This window comes from Phalacrocorax carbo, chromosome 6 (assembly GCF_963921805.1).
Source record: "Phalacrocorax carbo chromosome 6, bPhaCar2.1, whole genome shotgun sequence".
NCBI classification, from domain to species: Eukaryota; Metazoa; Chordata; class Aves; order Suliformes; family Phalacrocoracidae; genus Phalacrocorax; species Phalacrocorax carbo.
In genome coordinates, this window is record NC_087518.1 from 45,521,927 (window position 1) to 45,540,340 (window position 18,414).

General features: G+C 38.9%; 1 protein-coding gene across 3 annotated transcripts; it reads left to right on the forward strand.

The window, feature by feature from the left end:
- The first annotated feature begins 335 nt into the window (after positions 1-335).
- On the forward strand, positions 336-17,944 carry NDC1 (NDC1 transmembrane nucleoporin). 3 transcript variants are annotated; one of them, XR_010373438.1, is made up of 18 exons: positions 336-470; positions 542-662; positions 1,964-2,065; positions 2,442-2,616; positions 3,112-3,250; positions 4,597-4,705; positions 6,105-6,156; positions 6,790-6,922; positions 9,147-9,239; positions 10,245-10,326; positions 11,219-11,374; positions 12,470-12,724; positions 12,858-12,976; positions 13,216-13,266; positions 14,328-14,391; positions 15,595-15,695; positions 16,684-16,806; positions 17,671-17,944. XR_010373438.1 is itself a non-coding variant. In XM_064455055.1 (18 exons), the coding sequence occupies exons 1-18, from the start codon at positions 423-425 to the stop codon at positions 17,732-17,734; spliced, it is 2,025 nt and encodes a 674-aa protein (XP_064311125.1). In that variant the 5' UTR covers positions 337-422; the 3' UTR covers positions 17,735-17,944. The 3 variants fall into 3 exon arrangements, 2 of the variants coding, with proteins under 2 accessions (XP_064311126.1, XP_064311125.1); XM_064455055.1 differs by having other exon boundaries at positions 337-470; positions 16,646-16,806; XM_064455056.1 differs by lacking the exon at positions 1,964-2,065 and having other exon boundaries at positions 16,646-16,806.
- The last annotated feature ends 470 nt before the right edge of the window (positions 17,945-18,414 follow it).

An 18,414-nucleotide genomic window follows, 5' to 3' on the forward strand; every position in this document is an offset into this window, starting at 1 on the left:
GTGAGGGTGGGGTGGAGGGCAGAGCAGACGCTATTTTGCTGGGTTACCACTGAACCGCCTTGAGGCCGGCGTGCCGCCCGAGCGCTTTCGGTAGCGAACGCTGCCTGAGGCGGGGTCTGCGCTGCTCCCCCGTGTCCCCGCTGCGTTCCGTCCCCTCGGCCCCGGCGCTCCTCCCCCCCGTATCGCGCCCAGGGTCCCCTCAGGCCGCTGGGCCCCCTTCGGGCGGCGAGGGGCACGCCGGAGCTTGTGGTCCTTCCTGCGCCCACCGGCTCGTCATTTCCCCCCGGGGGCGGGGAAAGTGGGCCCGCCGCCCTGCCATTGGCTGCTGGCCTCCCGGCGTGCGGCGGAAGTGAAGTGGCGTGCGGCCGGCGGGGGTGGCTGTTGAACGGCGGAGAGTTTGAACGGCGGTGCGGCCGGCGGCCATGGAGGCGGCGGCGGGGGCGGGCCGGCAGCGGGCGCTGCTCCGCCAGGTGAGTGCGGGGCTCTGCGGGGTTTTCCCGGTACCTGCCCGACGCGGCCCCTCACGCTCCGCTTCCCTCAGGTGCTGGGCTGGAGGGTGGCGGCCGCCGTCGCCTGGTCCGTTCTGCTGCTGCCTCTCTGCACCGCGGCCTTCGTCGTCCTCAGCGGCCTCGACCCGTTCCACCCGGTGCGCTGGATCTCGAGTAGGTGCTGCGGCCTCCCCGCGGGGGCGGCGGGGCGGGGGCGGCAGCCGCAAGGGCGGCGCGCGCCGTGCTGTGAGGTGCGGCCGCGGCCGTGGCCGTGGCCGTGGCCGTGGGGGGGAAGGGCCGGGGACCCGGCTGCTGAGGGGCCCCCGGGGGAGAGGAGAGCGTGTGGCCGCCTCGGCCGGGCGCCAGGACACCCGCTGCGGGTCGCCCTCCGGATCCGCTCGTGGTCACAGCAGGGTCCGGTAAGTTCTCTGCTACGTGAAGTCAGCCCCTGTTGGTATTTGAAATCCGTTTCCAAAATAAAACCGTTTCTGCTGCGATACTTGACAAGGTGCCCTTCGATGTTTTTGTATTTTTATAGTCACGTGTTTGTATCTGTGGGTTTTCCCCCCCCCCCCATCTATTGTTTTGGGCTCAGTATCAGATAACGGGAGCTGACTATGGCATTGCGTTCTACTTCTACTCTGTGTGTTTCTGAACGGCCTTCAGGCTTTGAAATGAGAGTTTCTGTGTTACTTATGGGCACAATAGCCATAAGCCTCCCTAGGTAGAAATAACTGTTGCAAGCTCATGTAAGTATATCCTTCCGAGGAAAAATCAGGTTAAGTGACTTAGACGTTTGTGCTGAGTACTTGGACGCACTTCCCCTTTCCACTCTGTGCAGCTGCTGTTTACATAAAGAGCTTGAGTTTCCTCTAACTTTGGTGCATTGAATCACAAGTGAAATTCCTGAAATAGCTGCTCTGTGTGGCACGGTGAGAATAACTTTCCCTCACATGCACACACAGAAAAGGGAGAGATGTTTAGATAGAAGCTTGATATCTGTGATCATTTAGCTGCTCCAAGCAGAAAGACTTGATTTCTTTCCCCCTTTAAAAATACAAAAGCCCAAAAGAACCAATCAAAAGCCATTCTGTAAGGAATTTCTTACCTTTTAAGTGTGGATGTATGATTGCATCTTTTATTAAGTGAAGGAAAGCTGTGATAGTTGAGCCATAGTTTAATTTACTTCGACAGATTTTTATTTTTTTTTAAGAAAAACTCTGAGTGCTCACTTATGAGAAAACCAGTTATAAGGGTGTAGAATAGTCTCTGTGAAAGTTAAATATGCTTTTATGCAGAAATGTTGTGCAGCTGGGCAGATCTGGTATGAGATTATACAGTTCATTGAATGTTACTCCCCTTTATGAGTTTAGTGGATTATTGCTAACTGCTTAAGTGTTCCTTTCTGTCACTTAATGTGTCACTGTTGTGTCACTGCAATCTTCTGAGCAATATCTTTTTTTTTTTAATTTTAGATTCTTTCAATGATTTATATACTTCCTATGTCATCTTTTGTATCCTCCTTATGTCTGTGGTGATACTAGTAATAAGCATCTTCAACGTTGAATTTTATGCAGGTAGGTTATGTACGTTGCTGAACTGTCTGTGAAATCCGAATTAAATAGGATGACCATTTAAAGAGATTTGTATTTACATTTGAGGTACTTAATGTTGGTAGATTTCCGTTTAAATTAATATATACAATACACAAATCTTATTTTTAAGTAAATCATCCCAGATTCCTGCTTACCTCATGGATGAGACCCCCTTAGCTGAGCTGCTTCATTGATTTCTTTATCATTTAGTGACTGATTCCAAATGTGAAAAGTTCTTTGGTGACAATTGGTTGGTTGTGGGTTTTTTGGTTTTGGTTTTTTTTTTGTTGGTATTTTTTTTAATGAAGGGTTTTTTATTAGTAAGAAATGAAAATTCACTTTTGGCTTTTATTTACAGTTGTGCCATCAATACCATGTTCTCGACTAGCACTGATAGGAAAAATCATTCACCCTCAGCAAGTTATCCATTCGGTTGCCCATGCTGTAATGGGAATGTTGGTTGCTTGGTGTGCTGCAGTTATGACAAAAGGGAAGTTTCAGTTTCTTGCTGTGCCCTGCACGCCTTCAGAAAGGTAATTATTTGTGTGCTAAAGGAAAATTATGCAAAGAACTTCTATTGTAAAATGTATTTACTGATGGCTGACGGCTTCTTTCAAACAAAAAACTAAAATTTGAGTACTATCAAAAATAAGTGATTATATGCTGATCCCCTTTATTAAAGGATAGGAAATACCCTCCTTTGTAAATGTTACGACACACAGAGAAATAACTGGGCCAGAAAAACTGAATTGCCAGGATTCTTAATGGGAAGTGGAATGATGACAAATTGGTCGTTGCTTGAACTAAGTCTTGGTCTTCTGGTTAGTGTGACATCATAAATACCAGAAGCCTCCTCATGTGTAAATTACAAAAACAGGTGGTAGGATTCCTGCTTTAGAAAAAACTTACTGAGATATCATCCTATGTACTGATGAGGAAAGTAAAATCAGACTTCTGATTTGAACTTCCTAAGGCTAGAATGACTTTGTTTTTTGAACTCGGAATTAATTCTAAGTTTTCTGTTTTAGCCTAGATGATGGTGTTCCTCAGATGTGCCTAAATGAGTATCACCTCTTTTTTCTACTTTCTGGAGCTTTCATGGGATACAGTTATAGTCTTTTGTATCTTATTAACAATATGAATTATTTGCCATTTCCAATCATACAGGTAAGAGGTTTAAACACCTTTGCAGAAAGATAAGTCTAAGTAAAACAGTGATCAAAAAGCCTTGGTTGTTTGTATTTTTTAATATGGCAGTAGCAGCTGTCTGTTGGCATGCTTTCACTAATAGATGAAGCATACACTCAATTACCTTTAAATGCCAGTAGTGTTCATCTTCCTCCTTTCTGCTCAACTCCTTTCAAAAGAAGACAGAAATCCAGGATGCCGTGACTATAAAATTTACACCCCTCTGATGCATGTTAAAAGCTGGAGGTGGACTGTTGCAGAAAGTGAGCTGCAAGAAAAAGGGAGTATACGCAAACTGAATATTAACCCCTGGAACGGACAACAAGAGTCACCTAAAAGCTGAAAATGTTGAGAGTTTAAAAAAAACAGCATACTATCAGTTATAGCTGGGTACCAGCTCCCTTAAAGTCTAAATAGCACATTAAATCTTGCTTAAAGCTCAACATCTAAAGCTTGTTTGTGTGTGTAGTGCTATGGAAACCAAAATGTCTTTAATTCCTTTGGAGGGGGCTTTAGCAGTTCTACGGAAATCTGTACTGATGCTAAATGATGAGGAATGGCTTGTGAAATGTCATCTTAAAAATATTTCTTCTGTTGCTGTAGCCTCACAGCAGCCATTACCTTTGCATGATTCCCAGATTTACAAAGTCCAACCAATTTGTCAAAAGGTATCTTTAAACAAGTTTGGTTGTATTAGTGGGAAACATTTAAGTCATGACCATTCAGGTTATCAGCAAGCCAAGCATCACTTTTGGCAATGCCGTGGTTATAGTACTTTTAAGAGTTCTAGTATATGTAAAAAAGTAAATCGGTTTGGTTTCATTTGCATATAGTGTCAGACGGGTTGCTTTAGTCATTTGGAAAGACATATAATTTGTTTGTATGGAGAAATGCATCAGTATTACACTAGTTTCGCTGCTTCGAGGATTACTGACTCTAACTCATGCTTGTCTGAACTTTCCCTATATTTGAATCTAAATGAAATCTACTAGATTAAATATGCCTTGGTTTTTTTTGTTGTTTATTTTGCATTAGACAGCATTTTTTCCCTGTGTTTAGAATCAGTTTACCGCATCCTCCATTTTCATACTGCTACAAGTAGGAAAAGGGATGAGAACTAGATACGATTATAAAATGGCAGAAAGAGATCAGGAGCATGAATAGGAGGTGTCACACCTGGAATTGCCTTAAATTAATCTTTTAAATTCATCTTGACTTCAGAATTTCAAGTACCTTGAACTCCTTTTTATTTTTTTTCTTTTTACACCATTTCATTGATTTGTTCTGGATGTGGAATACTTAACTATTTTTTTGTTTGTTTTTAGCAATACAAGTACTTACGTTTCAGAAGATCTTTGCCTCTCCTTGTTAAACACAGCTCCGTGGAATCGCTATATTTTGTTAGGAACTTCTGTGTCGCATATTACTTTTTTGGTAAGGGTTCCTGAAATTCTCTTTTTTTTTTTTTTTAATTTTTATTTCTGTATTTTGAAAACTTTTATCTTCAATCAGTCAGGCCTGTTACACTCTTTTTCAGCCTTCCAGGTAACTTGCTGAAGACATATAGGCTTGTTTAAACAGATAGAGATCAAATGCCTGTCTAAAACAGTATGAGAAGGCACAGGGTTTGTACAGCAATATTTGTATGATGGCAATTCTCACAGCCTCACAGAAGCTTGTTTGGCATATGAGAAATGTCTCTTCTCCAAAGAGATTAACACCTTCTGTAAGAATTTATTGTCTAGCTGGTAACACTCTAAGAAGATGAGAGCATTCTAAGGAGAAGGGAGTGGGGGACATCCTCTGTGCAGGAAATCTTTTTGCAGGCAGCTGTGAAATAACTTGCATGTAAGAGGAGGTACCAAATTCTAATCAGCTGGTGGTTTACAAGTGTACATTTTAAAACCTGATGCTTCGGGCCACTGTTTACATACCAGTCCTGATTTGTGGCAACAAGGCTATAAATCTGAAAACACACTGTAGTTAAAAACAAATTCTTTTGTAATTTATATTTCCTTTTTTCTCTAAATATTCCCAAATATTTTTTTAACATGGATATATGTCTCCATGCCTTTGACTGCTCCTTCCATTGCCTGGTATTGAAAATGTTGCGTCACAGAGCTGAACCTGACTTATCAGCGGTGGGCATCACTTCACTATATGTAATGTTGCTATATTTTCACTAGCACTTTGGCTTTATTCTCCAGTGTCGTTTATATTTGGAGGAGGCTGGGGAGACAAAGGCAGTATGACTCTCCCCCATATGAAAATGAAGTTTAGTCTTTAAAATTATGGTAAAAAAAAAAAATCTGTGCTGCTGCTGCTGATTCCTGATTTTCAAAGTCCAGTGCAATTTTTCATGTTATGGTTGTAGTTATCCTTCTAAATGATGCCAAAATGTGCTAGAATTATTTCCAGTCTATTTACATTAGGGGATAAATTAGAAGTATGGTGGTTCTGTATCAGTTTCCTTTAAGTCTTTAAAAGCACTCTGTTCTTGCCTGAGCTGTAGTGACAATTAATGTTGAATTACTATTAACCATCTTTTGTTAGTGAGGAAACACAAATAACTCAATGCTGATGATCTAGCAATGAAAGACAAGGTCTATATTTCTCAGTGTGTAGTTGCTGGCCTGAAGCCTTTTTCCATTCTCTTTTTTTCTATTTCTTAAACCAAAACAAACCCAAAGGCAGATTGTTTCCCAGTGCATGCATGTTACAAGACCAGCCTCGTGTTGCTGTACACGCATTCTACTTTTGCCATCTTTTTGGCCTATTGTGTATGTGTTTTGCAGTGTCATATTTGTTTCAGTGTTTCTTTTTGATCCCCCAGGTTATATCCCAAAAGTATGGATAAGTACCACAATGGATCTTCATATAGACAGGTAGGTAGTACATTGTGCTGAAAACTTGCAGGAGAATATTGCTGACAGCTCCCTTCGCTGAAGAAGTTCAGCTTAGCACCTGGTTCTTTGTGTGTAGTAGTAGGACTCGTTCTGTGTGGGGTGGGCAAGGAACCATGGGGAGCATTTGGGTACTTCTGAAAGGGATCCAAAAGGAACCAACATCCCCTGGTAGGAACCATCTTACAGTCATTAAGAAATCCTCTCTGGTTTCCTTATCTCTCTAAGTCTCTAAAATATTAGAAAGGCAAATCTCCAAATCTCATACATGTGTTTTATCTGCTTTTTTGTGTTTTGAGGGGACATATCTTTGTTTTTATATGGCTACCATTTGTTTTAAAATAGAGAAGCTGAAGTCTTAATGCCTTAATTGGCTAAACCGGTAATTATTTATTTCATATTACTTTCATCTTTTCCTTGATTTCATTACTTTTTCTTAACTTCATGTCATCGCATTTACTGAAAAATTAAAGAAATGATATCTCAAACATCTTTAAGAAAAACTCTTGCAAAAAAATGCAACTCTGATCTTGCAATTATTGCTACTGTAACAGCTTACTATAGAAATCTTCGATAATAAAAATACTTATATCTTCTTGGTTGTTTTATCTGCAGTAAATTGCATCCTCTTGACACTCTGACTGGCTTATTGGATCTCTCCTTGTTTTACCATGCCTGGTTATGTGGCGTATTTCTTCTGATTACCTGGTACATTGCATGGTTACTCTTCAAAATCTATGCTACAGAGGTTAGTACTTAGTGACAGCGCTAAAGGTATAACATCAGTGTTTCACAGATAATACTTTCTTCTCCAAAGCCGTTTTACTAGGAAGTGACTTAAGAATTTTTGAATTTTCAAAGCATGCACTACAGGTAATAGCTGATAACTGAACAGTCAGGAGAGGCCTAGGCATGAACTGAACGTCCCTTTCTCTCTTTGTAGCAAGACAAGCCTGTGCTGCTTACAAAAATCAATGCTTTTGTTATATCCACCTCCTCTTCTTACTCCTCTACTTTTGTTTCTTTGTCCTCTTCTCCTGCTCATGTTTGGTGCTTAAATCCTTGCAGATGCTGTTGGGGCCACCCTAACACAGAACCATTTTATGCTTCATGGAGTCTGCACCATGTTCTTTGTCCTCTTTAGGTGTAAAGACAGATGAGCCACCACTGGGCCCATATGTGTCTAGCAGAGCTTACTAGCACATGTTTCCATGCAATGATTTTGTATTTGAGTATGAGACTAGCTGAAGACTTGTGACAAACAGCTACAGGTTACATGGAAGATAATATCCAGAAGCTATATAGTGCTCAATCCAATTTTACAATAGGAAAGAGAACAAAATGCTGTCAATTTTCTGTGAGCTAAGCTCTAGAAATCTCAAATTTGAGCAAACCATCAAAGTACACAGTTCTCCAAAGCAGAGACAAGTTAATCTAATTCAGGCTGCACTATTAAAATAGACTTCAAGCAATCTTGGGAATTAAGACACTTGTGCTTTTTCATTCCATCATGAAGTTACAAATTAATATGGCTAAAAAAAGACTTTAAATATATAATGAATCATATTAGAATAAATGTGAGACTGTTATTGAAGAGAGAGGGGAGAAAAAAAAAGTCTTGCCAACAAAGAACTGGAGAGGACTTGACGTTTGTTGGCAAATCCAGATATTTCTTTGTAAGAATACAGAGGAAAAAATTGGTCATTTAAATGTTTTTTTTTTTTTTTTAACATTACTAGACTGCAGATTAGTATGAGGGGAAAAAAAAGCAAGGTTTAAATTCTAGCAAAACACTGTTATAGAATGAAGTGGAGTGTTAGCTTTATTTAAAAAGGTCTAGTTGTTATGACTGCATGGAGAAAAGATTAACAATGAGTCAAGCATAGCTGATGTAATGATGTGTCAGAATCTGTAGAGGGCTCCAACAACAGCTCTGAGGTGTGAACTACCTATTTTGAGGAATAACAGTTGAAGCATCAGTGAACGCTATGTGTCAATGTCTGTAGTATTGTATTGTTTATAAAACTGTGGAAGACAAAAGAAACATCCAGCTGTGGAGGTATAAAACGGACCATGCCCGTTTGGCTGTTGAACAAAAGATATATCCACATGATTTTTTTTTTGAGCTAAAAAAATGTCCAAAGCTGTTTGTAAATATCTGCATAGTGTTAACTGGAAAGTTAGGAAAGAAATTGCAAACGTGGTCCACACAAAGTCACTTTCTTAACACTTTGAAAGCAGTTGCTACCTCAAATTTCAATTTTGCAGTTGGAGACAGAGGAGAATAAAGCTATGATATGTAACACAAAACTGACAGGTAATCTGTGCCCAAAGCAGTCCATGTTAAATTGAGTTAAAAAGATACAATGTTTGATAAAATGTAAATAGCAGTGCTTAAATTGTAAATGTTGTAGCCACAAGAACAGAAATTCTATTAAAACACAGAATATGGATATAACATAATATACAATGAATATAATGATGCTAAAAATAAGAATTCATTAGTTCATCAGTGAAAGAGTGCAAAAGAAGAATGTAAAAAATATTTTATTATTTGGTAAAAGAATCATCAGTTCTTCACCAGAGCGCTTACACTGTTAAAGTGAGACGTTACAGTTTAGATTTCAGTCTTGATTCTGAATATGGTGTCACTAATTTTTCCTGGGTATGTAGTTAGAGGAATTTCTTTTCATAATGATATGATGTCCCTAGCTATGAATTATATGGGTATGTGGAAGGAATTTGAAGATAAAGATATCTGGATTTTCTAAGATTTTCCAATTGTAAACCTAAGGAGTAGAGTTTTGGTCTCTATGTTAGAAATTTCAGGCTAGTTTACAGTAAGTTGAAGCAACGGGGTATGCGCTTTTGTAGTTCAACGTTCATGTGGCAAGTAACAGCTTGGGTGTGGCCTTTCATAAAGTTTTCTGTGTTTTGCTGTGTATAATGCAACTTCTGATATTTATATTTAGACACATCATTTTCCGGTCCAGCCAACTTTTGCTGAGGAGACAGACCAGTGCCTGCCTAAAATCTTAAACAGCAACCCTCCCCTCATTATAAAGGTAACTGCGTTCTCACCACCTTCCCAGCTGGGTGTGTGCCGAGAAGGTGTTTCTCAAAGCATGTAATCAGATCTTCTGGGTACCAGTTATTCTAACTGAGGTGCTAGTTCTTTAAAAAGCTGCTTCAGAACACTGGAGAAGGCAGTTACCCCTAATGGTGAAAATTTGTTTAGTAGTGACATCTGCTGGTGCTCACCGCACTGTGTTACTCTGAGCTGAAGACATTGTTAGAGGTAAGAGCTATTTGTCTGCAGCATAAGTATCTTAGTGGAGACCTCATATAAGAAGTATTATGTAAATAAAGATAAGAATATTCTCCTGCATGTGCAAAATCCACATTTACTGATTATACAGGTTTCTGATAAGACAAGATAAATGAGGCTGCGACCCATTTGAATCCTTTTTCTAAGCTTTGCTGCACTATCAAAAGATGGGTGGGTAAGAGTCAAGCACAGCACAGTTAAAGGTAGAGGAAGTCTAATTTATAATCTCAGCTGTTACTGAAGTGTGTAATTTTTAATTTTATCTTGCACAGTGGGAAATATCTGGTTATTTTTTGTTTGCCACGTTAACTATGTAATCACATGAGAAAGCATCATTAGGTCTGGTACTGTATGTCATACACTGTAGTTGAGCTCTGGCTTGCAAAACCAGTTCTTTCCTTAGACCTTTTCCTGTCTTAGGTTCTTTCTGTCTGAGCTGTTAGCTGCTAAGTTGATAAATGGTGTTAGATATTCTTTGTTAAGGTGATAAATGGTATTAGATCATCTTTAACTCCAAAGAAATGACTTATCAGTAAAGTTCCCTGAAGCTGTTACTCAGCAGGACCATCCAGAGTGGTTCTAGGAATGTGTGCCATCCGTTGCATTTTCCTGTCACGTGGCTGATTTTAGTCCATGCGAACTCATTCTTTGTTAGGGATTGCTTTTTTATGGATAACTACATTTTTTTTTAAGGAAATACATTGGACTTTGTGTGCACTAAAACATTTTCCTTTCTTTGTAGTTTTTAGCCTTACAAGACTTGATGTTACTTTCCCAATATTCTCCTGTTCGACGACAGGAAGTCTTTAGCCTTAGTCAGCCAGGTAATTATAATAACTATTCCATATTAATTCTTTTTTTTTTTTTTTTTTTAAGTGTCAGTCAACTGCTTTTAGAAGTTATTTAATGCTGTGGCACATGCTATGGAAACCAGAAGGCCTCATAAGTAAAAGTATCACTATAATGCCTTTTCCAAAAGGATGCTTAATTATCTATATTGGTATTATTTAATCTACTAAACTCAACAAATTCTGGTGCCTGTTAAGTTTGATTTAAATGACAACCATGAGGAAGCACAGGACTTAGGGTATTGAAAGCAGGGTCCTCTTGACACCACCAGTCAAGTAGCCCAAACTGAGTAACCTAGCAGATAGGTATGAAAGCCTGATGTTGAGAATTGAGTGAGGTGAAATCAAGCGTAAATAGTGAGTCACCACTAGAGCTGTGAAAGCAAACAGTGGCTATAATTTAAGTTAGTATTCAAGCCTTTTGCTATATACAAATATATGGCAGAGAAGGTCAATTAAAACCACTTGAAAGCCTTCAGAAACTTCTTGTTTTCACGTCAGGAATTCTAGTGTTTGTATTACTTCAAAACTGTTTACCGTCACCATTGATATGACTTTATTCATTTTAGTTATTTAGTGATTTCAGGTCTGATGGGCTGAACTGCCTGTTTTTCCCACTGGCTTAGCAGATTTCACTGAATTCTTTTTAGAATTACCCGTTGACTGTCTGTGTGTTCATCTTCCTCTCAGTACAAATAAACTGTCACAGTGAAAATTTAGTGTGTCTTTTCAGAAATGGAGTGGTACTGTAATCTTTGAAGCTTATGCTGAGTGCTCTCTCAGCATGGGCGCTGTCAGAATAGATACAAGGATGAGCATGTGGGTTAAACATACCTACTGCATTTCCTTTTTGTGTGCATGTGGCTAGGTGGGCACCCGCACAACTGGACTGCAATATCAAGGGAGTGTTTGAGTCTTCTGAGTGATCTCACCCAGAGGCTGATCACACAGCAGGAAGCTGCAGCAGCAAATGGGAGAGCAAAGCAGACAGCAGGAGAGCTAAAAGTATCTCCACAGACTCCAGGTATGTGAGGAAACACTCATAACAGTTTGTAAAGCATGAAAGTACCAACAGATTACATAAGTACATTAATCTCAATTAAGTTGTATGGGGAAAATGAGTCACAGGGCTTTCTGCAAACAAATGCAAACAAAAAAAGTATCTCCCCCAATTTCATTTTAGGTATTCTTGTTGAAATAATCCAAAAATAACTAGAAAAACTTGGAAAGATCATGTTTACTCAGCTTGTTTACTTCGCATGATGTTATGTTCGATACGGTATTTTTTCCACGCTTGCATGAATTAAAGTCTAATTATTATGGTTTTAGTAAGTGGTTGAACCTAGTACAGGGAGAATGAAAGTCTTGCCTGGAGATGCTTTGTAGTTTGCATAGCTGCTCTTGTGATTGGTTTAAGATGGTAAAATTAGTTTTTGTTTTGCTGTTGTGGGGACTTTGAATATGTTTGTGGGATTGACTAATATCACAGTAGAATAAGAAAGGTGGTCTGACTCTTGAGCTGTGTGCAGCCTGCAAGCATTTCAGGTGTTTTACATGCCAGTCTTAGGCATCATTCCTGGCAGCAGAGCTGTGTTAGCATGAGGGGTGCCAGGTAATTGAATCTTTTAGCAGTTATTGCCCAGGATACAAGTCCCCTGGGAACAGCAGGGGACTGTTGGTATGTCAGAGGTGAATTTCTTCTACTGCTGCTGTTCCCTGGATTTTGTGACTAACATGTCTTTTCTTGCATACCAAGCAGAATCAGAAAGAATTGGCATTCTTCTGTAGGTAGGCTTTTTTTCTAGTACTTAATCCTAAAAAGCACACTTTATGTAGATATATACCAGGGTGTAGTAATGCTAGCTAGCAGAAGGAGAAAAATAAATAAATCCACAGGGATCCTTCTTACCACTTGCTGTTTTTAAACTGATGAACTTTTAAAACACTTCATGCTCCTGTGAATGTGTACTTCTTTGCAAAAGCACAGTGGAAACAATGTCCTTTAATAAACATTTTAATGATAGAGAGGTGGTTGAAATAGCAATCAAATAACAAACCCGTCTTTTATTTCATATGTGCCAGCCTGTTTGTCTTCATGCAGTGTGTCCTTTGTCATTAGGAGCCGTTGTGACAGAAGACATGTCTTTCCAGTCACAGAGGTCTAACATCGTTCCCAGACCCTCCATGTGTTCGCTAGTTAAATCATCCCTAATGCCTTTAAAGACATCACCTGGGTCTGATGTTGGTTCGCCTTTCAGCTCACCTGCTTTAAATTGTAAGATGGGAATTCTGGATGTAAACTCTCCTTCACATGGATCAGTCCAAAGTCCTCATATTGTGAGAAGGGGACCAAAGCTGTGGACGTCAGGTTCAGGTAGTGATTTTTCCACGGCACTGTTTTTAGCCTTGTAGTCATAAGTGTAGTAGGCATGTCAACAGAAGTCTATATTTTGAGGATTAAAATGACAGGAAGCAGTTTTTCTGAAGATACTGTGTTTCTCTTGTAGATCTGCAAATGAATGGTACCCACCACGAGTCCTTCCCAGTGCTCTCTGCTGCAAGAGTTAGCAGTGAGGCAGTACAGCCAAGCTTTATTTACACATGGCTTCAGAACAAGCAAGAACAGGTAGAGTACAAGTTGCAGTCCAGATAGGTTACAGCCAGTAATGCAGCTTAGGCGTTCTCTGTTCTGAAAGAAATTTCAATTTTTGTTAATAAATACTTCCTTCTCTGATTAATGTACATAACAAAAATCCTTCCCCTAACCCCCCCAATCCCTTTATACTGTGAGAGGGGTTGAAGAGGGCCAACTGTGCATACCTGCAGATAAATACAGATTATACTTAATCATTTTTTCCTTTCCAGATAAAAAACTTCTTGTCAAAACGAGTGCTGATAATGTATTTCTTCAGCAAGGTAATCACGATCTTATGTTTCGTGACTGAACAGCGTGGACTAGAAATGCATAAGTGTGTGGGTTCTGCTGTGGCACCTTTTGCATATAGTAATGTAGAAGGTTCTAAAACCTTTCTTTTAATCTAGGGTTTTCTGTAAGTACAACTTTGTATTTACTGTGAGTTTCATAGCAGGAGTATCACATGCCTGCATACAAAAAGAACAGTAATACTTGTTTAAACTTACCTGATTATAAGCTGCATTTTGCTTAAAGCATCATGTACTAGTATAAAACAACTAAACTTAAATGCAATTGTCTCGCTATACTAATTGTAAGATGACACGGCTTCTAGTTAATGTTGAAATCCAGTTAACTACCTTTTTGTTAGGTCAGTGTACCAAATTAATTCTTTATATTTTTCTTTTGTGGGAGAAGTGGTTAGCTAGAATGTTGGGAATTTCGCCTTATGAAATATTGGTGCTAATATTACTACTACTTTTCAGGTGAACTTGAACACTTAAACTAAATTTGCATAGTATTTACACAGAAAAACAATTAGGTATTTCCCTTAGCATAATTGGACAATAAATCAGTTGAGTTTTACAGAAGCATCCCACCTACTTTAGGCCTTTGTTTTTCAGAGATTTAAATGTTTCCTGCAAGTAGAGATCATATTTTTATATGCAGATCTTTTCTGTGTGTATGATAATGGTTTATGCTTACATGTACAGCAGTGTTTTCTGATCAGTTATAAACTGGAGCAGAGGCTGAGGCAAGCAAGATCATGAAATAGGCCTGGGGTAATCGTATTGCTCATTTAGCCCTTGAAAACTAGTTGGCTAATATACTTTCTTTTCTGGAAGTCTCAATCATAGCTATAGCTTTGTGGGCAGCTCCTGTCCAAAAATAGTTTCTTAAAAGATCAGATTTTTCTGGGTATTCCCTGAGATCTGTCAGCCTCGCAGATCTTTTGTAAGGGGAGGGACATGACGCTGTTGAATGTGTAATACCTTAATTGAAACCTGCAATTTTGGTAATGTTATTTACAAAGTGCACTCAGAATGCTTTGATTTCTTCTCAGCACCCAGAAGCCTCCATCCAAGCTGTCTTCTCTGATGCCCAGATGCATATCTGGGCTTTGGAAGGTAAGCAGTTTCTGTTCCCAGGTTCCCACTCTGGCTCATCAAACCACAACTAAAAGGATCTGATTCCAGGTTTCTGGGGCTCTGTGCTTTATAAATGCGATGGAAGAAAAATCTTTGAATCTATTTTGACAAAAACCTGACTGCATTTCAGATACCAACATGAATAAAGGTCTAACATACTTGTTAGTTTTGAGATCCCATGCGAGATCTCTTAGTTTATGTTCTGCAGACATTTGGTAGAAATTCCTAAACTTGATTTCTGTTGCTTCTCTCCCACATAAACCTATGTATCACTTTTATTTTTCTTTTTTTTTTCTAGTAACAAATTTATGATGCCTCTTTACAACAGCTTTTCTGACTAAAGGCTCTGAGTCTTTCTCTGTTAATCACAGAGAGTTGAGAGAGGGAGGCGCTCAGGTAGTAGCTTAACGAATAAGTGGAAAAAGATGGTCTGCAGAGAATTAGAACAATGACAGTATGTGGTTGCACTACAGAATTTTTTGGTTTGTTTCAAAGTCATGAGCAAACACTGGTATTGATAGAATCTTCTATTAGATTTGCCTGTGCAAATGGTGATCTTTCTTCCTAGGTTATATGTTTTATGGGCAGATATGCCAGGCTCTGTCAGACTGAAGGTGATGAGTTAGGGCATATAGAGTCAGGGGGCAGGAATCACACATACAGTTTGCAGAAAAGCAGAATATACCGTTTGTCTTTTAACTAAGGGCAGAGGGCTAGGCTGCAATTTAAAAAAAAATATAATAAACCAGTAGACTGAGAAGGGTTTAAAGCTAAATCAAGGTTTCCTTCAAAGTAGCAGAGAATTCTCCTCATACAAGCTGAACAAAGAAAATTAAGTGATCTGGAAATGTTTGTGTATGGCTAGAAGAATTGGGAAGTAGGTCCTGTCTCTTGGTTGATGTCAGGAACAGCTCCAGAGCAGTGGAAAGAGGGAGCCAATGCTTTTTTAAAATTTATGCATAATCTCTCTTGCATTATCACCAACCTCAAACTATTGTATGCCTGTCAAACCAGTGACTGGTTGAGTCCTGAAGCAAGCCAAAGCTGAGTTAACTGCATCTGGCTGCAGTAAGTCCTGAAGAGTTCCACTGCACTAGCAGAATCTTCAGGCAAAACTATGATCTTTGTTAATGCTTCAGAAGTTGAGATTTCAGTAATAATAGCAAACTTTTTTTTTTAAAGGTCTGTCTCATTTGGTAGCAGCCTCCTTTACTGAAGACCAGTTTGGAGTTGTCCAAACTACACTGCCAGCTATCCTGAATACTTTACTGACTCTTCAGGAGGTAAAAAATGTTAACTTTTCCTTACTGCAGAAGTAGTTTAGGGGAAGGGAAGGAGTTTTGTTGTTTATATTTTGACATTGCTGAGCAGTCGTAGCGTTCAAGTTGTTACCACTGTAAATGGCTTCTCTTCTGCAGTTAATCTAAACAAAACAGCTAGTTGCCACTATGTGCATTATGAAACAGCTGATTAAAAACCTTGTTAGGATTTTAAAATGTAGAAGTAGAAAGCGTGTTTTTAATGGCATGTTTAATTTAAAAAGTACTATGTGCTTAGTTAAAGACCTTATTTCAGGGATACAGAAATTACAATACTGTATTTTATGCATAGTTAGGACTTTATCTTTATTTGGGTGTACACAATTCCTCATGCAACCTGGAGCACTTGGAGACATTGCAAATAGCAGGAGATAAGATCTCTCTGGTGTTTCTCTACTAAGATATTACTCTCAAATTACTGATGTTTGTGTAATGTGAATTTGAAAAAAGCCAGATTTGTTTCCAAGGCTCTGCGTGCCCTAGTGACATAATCATTTTACGCTGCCTTAATGGAAATTCTTGGAAAGAATTCAGAGGTTATTAAAGTTCTTCAGTGTAAGTCATCTATTCCAAGAACAGGCACCAGAGGAAAAAAACAAAAACCCAATACCCTTGTTTCTGAAAGAAGCAGGTAATAATACAGGACAGAATTGTATTTCTATTGCAGCATGTGCTGTGCTTAGCATTTAAGACTTATTAACAGAGAATCTTATTTCACAGAACTTGGTTCTGTGTTCACGTCGATGGCCAGGAAATGCAAGGTCAGGCTCAGTCTCCAACGTGTTTTTGTGTGTCTTGGTGGAATTTGTGAACTTGCGCTTTCTTTTTGATTTATTTGACATAAACTTGTTGCTAGTTACATTATGAAATAATTGAACAGATGAAATGAGTTCACTTATGTTTTTCTCAATCAGGTTGTAGACAGACATTTCAAACTGCCTCATGTTTCTAGCAAGCCCCCCAGGATTTCAGGAAGTCTGGTGGACACATCTTACAAAACACTACGATTTGCACTTAGAGCATCTCTGAAAACAGCTCTATACCGGATAACTGCTGTCTTTGGAGAGCACTTAAAGTAAGAACTTTTTCATTATTGCTTGCTTGCTAAATTTAGTTTTAATTAATGTTACTGTAGGATCTGTGAAAAGGGAAGTTTGGGCAAAAATCCTTTCAGGTCATTACTCTGATATGGTATTGTATTTTTTGATTTGTAGAACCTTAAAAAGTTCTTGCGTAGATATATGGTCCCCCTTAGAAATTTATTATTCATAGATTTCTGGGCAATTTTTCTTAGTGACTTTTTATGAACTCTGTAGAAGCAGTCCATGAATACCACCGGTTTAATAAATACTAGCTGTTGAAAAGAAAGTAAATCAACTAGAGACAATTGTCTGTTCTGTAGGGACAGAATCCTGAGAATTCTATGAAGAGTCCAAATTAAATTCCCTTTCTGCTCGGTTGTCTGGTGGCTCTTTCTCAGCTACTGTCGCAGCAGGCAGACTTTCCTACTCGGCCTCCGAATATGTGGGACTGAAACTTCCTGCAGTATCTGCCCATCTCTTCCTGTGGGGATGAAATGTTACTCAGTTTGGAAGTGCTAGATAGACAGGAGAGATAATTTGGAGAGATTCTTTCTTACCTAAATAATTCTTGCAAGTTAAACAGTTGCTTTTGTCTGCTTAAAGGTAAGGAAATAGACTAGGTTTTCTGGGACATGTGCTTTTTAGTAGTAGAAGCTGTTGAGGTTAAGAATGGAGTTTTAAGGGTTAATATACTTTTTTGTCTTTTTCCTGGAACGTAGGTTTTTTATACAGCTGGGTTTTCTAAAATTTAGCTTCAGTGTAATTGTTGATTTCAATGTATGCTTAATTTTGGCATGAGGCTTTTTTTGTGGTGTATTATATTTAATTTAAACTCTATGTTCTGCATTTGTTTTTAGTGCAGTGCAAGTGTCTACAGAACATAAGAAAAGACTTCAGCAATTCTTGGAATACAAAGAATAAATAACAGATTTTGATGCAGCTACTGTTTGGCTTTTTTTTTTTCCCCAACACTCTCGGTAAGAAGAAAGTGGGACTAATGAGCCTTTTTTTCCCTGGCTTTTTGGAAAAGCATATGGATGTACAAGTCACAGAACAAAACTTGTAGAATTGTAGAAGAGTTCTTCTGAGTTTGGATCATCTTTTGTATAATAAAATTTTTTAAAAATTCAACTTGCCTTATTTTAATACCACTTACAAATGAGAAAGCGTCAGTTCTTATTTTATGTAAGCCTATGACATTTGAGATAATCAGAGTTACTTTGCCACTCAGATCTTTCACTGTTCTTCACAATGTATTCTTTTCCTACCCTGTCCTGTTAAAGGCCTGAGTAGAGATTTACCTAGATACTTAATGTGCCGAAGTGTTTCATAAATTCAGTTGATAACACTTTTAGTGCAGATGAAGTGTGTACTTTAAGAGTAGGAAACAGATGTGCCCAGGAATAAAACATGCTACTCTTCTGTAAGGCAGAAGTATTCCTTCATAGTAAAATGGGTGTGTGGAAAGACATTGTTAAGACACAAATACTGCTTGAAAAAGTTAGCAGCTTGGATTTTATCTTTAAGGTGACCTAGGAAACCAAGTTCTGATCTATGCTGAAACATATAGGAACATTACGGCATTCAGTAAAAATCCAAGT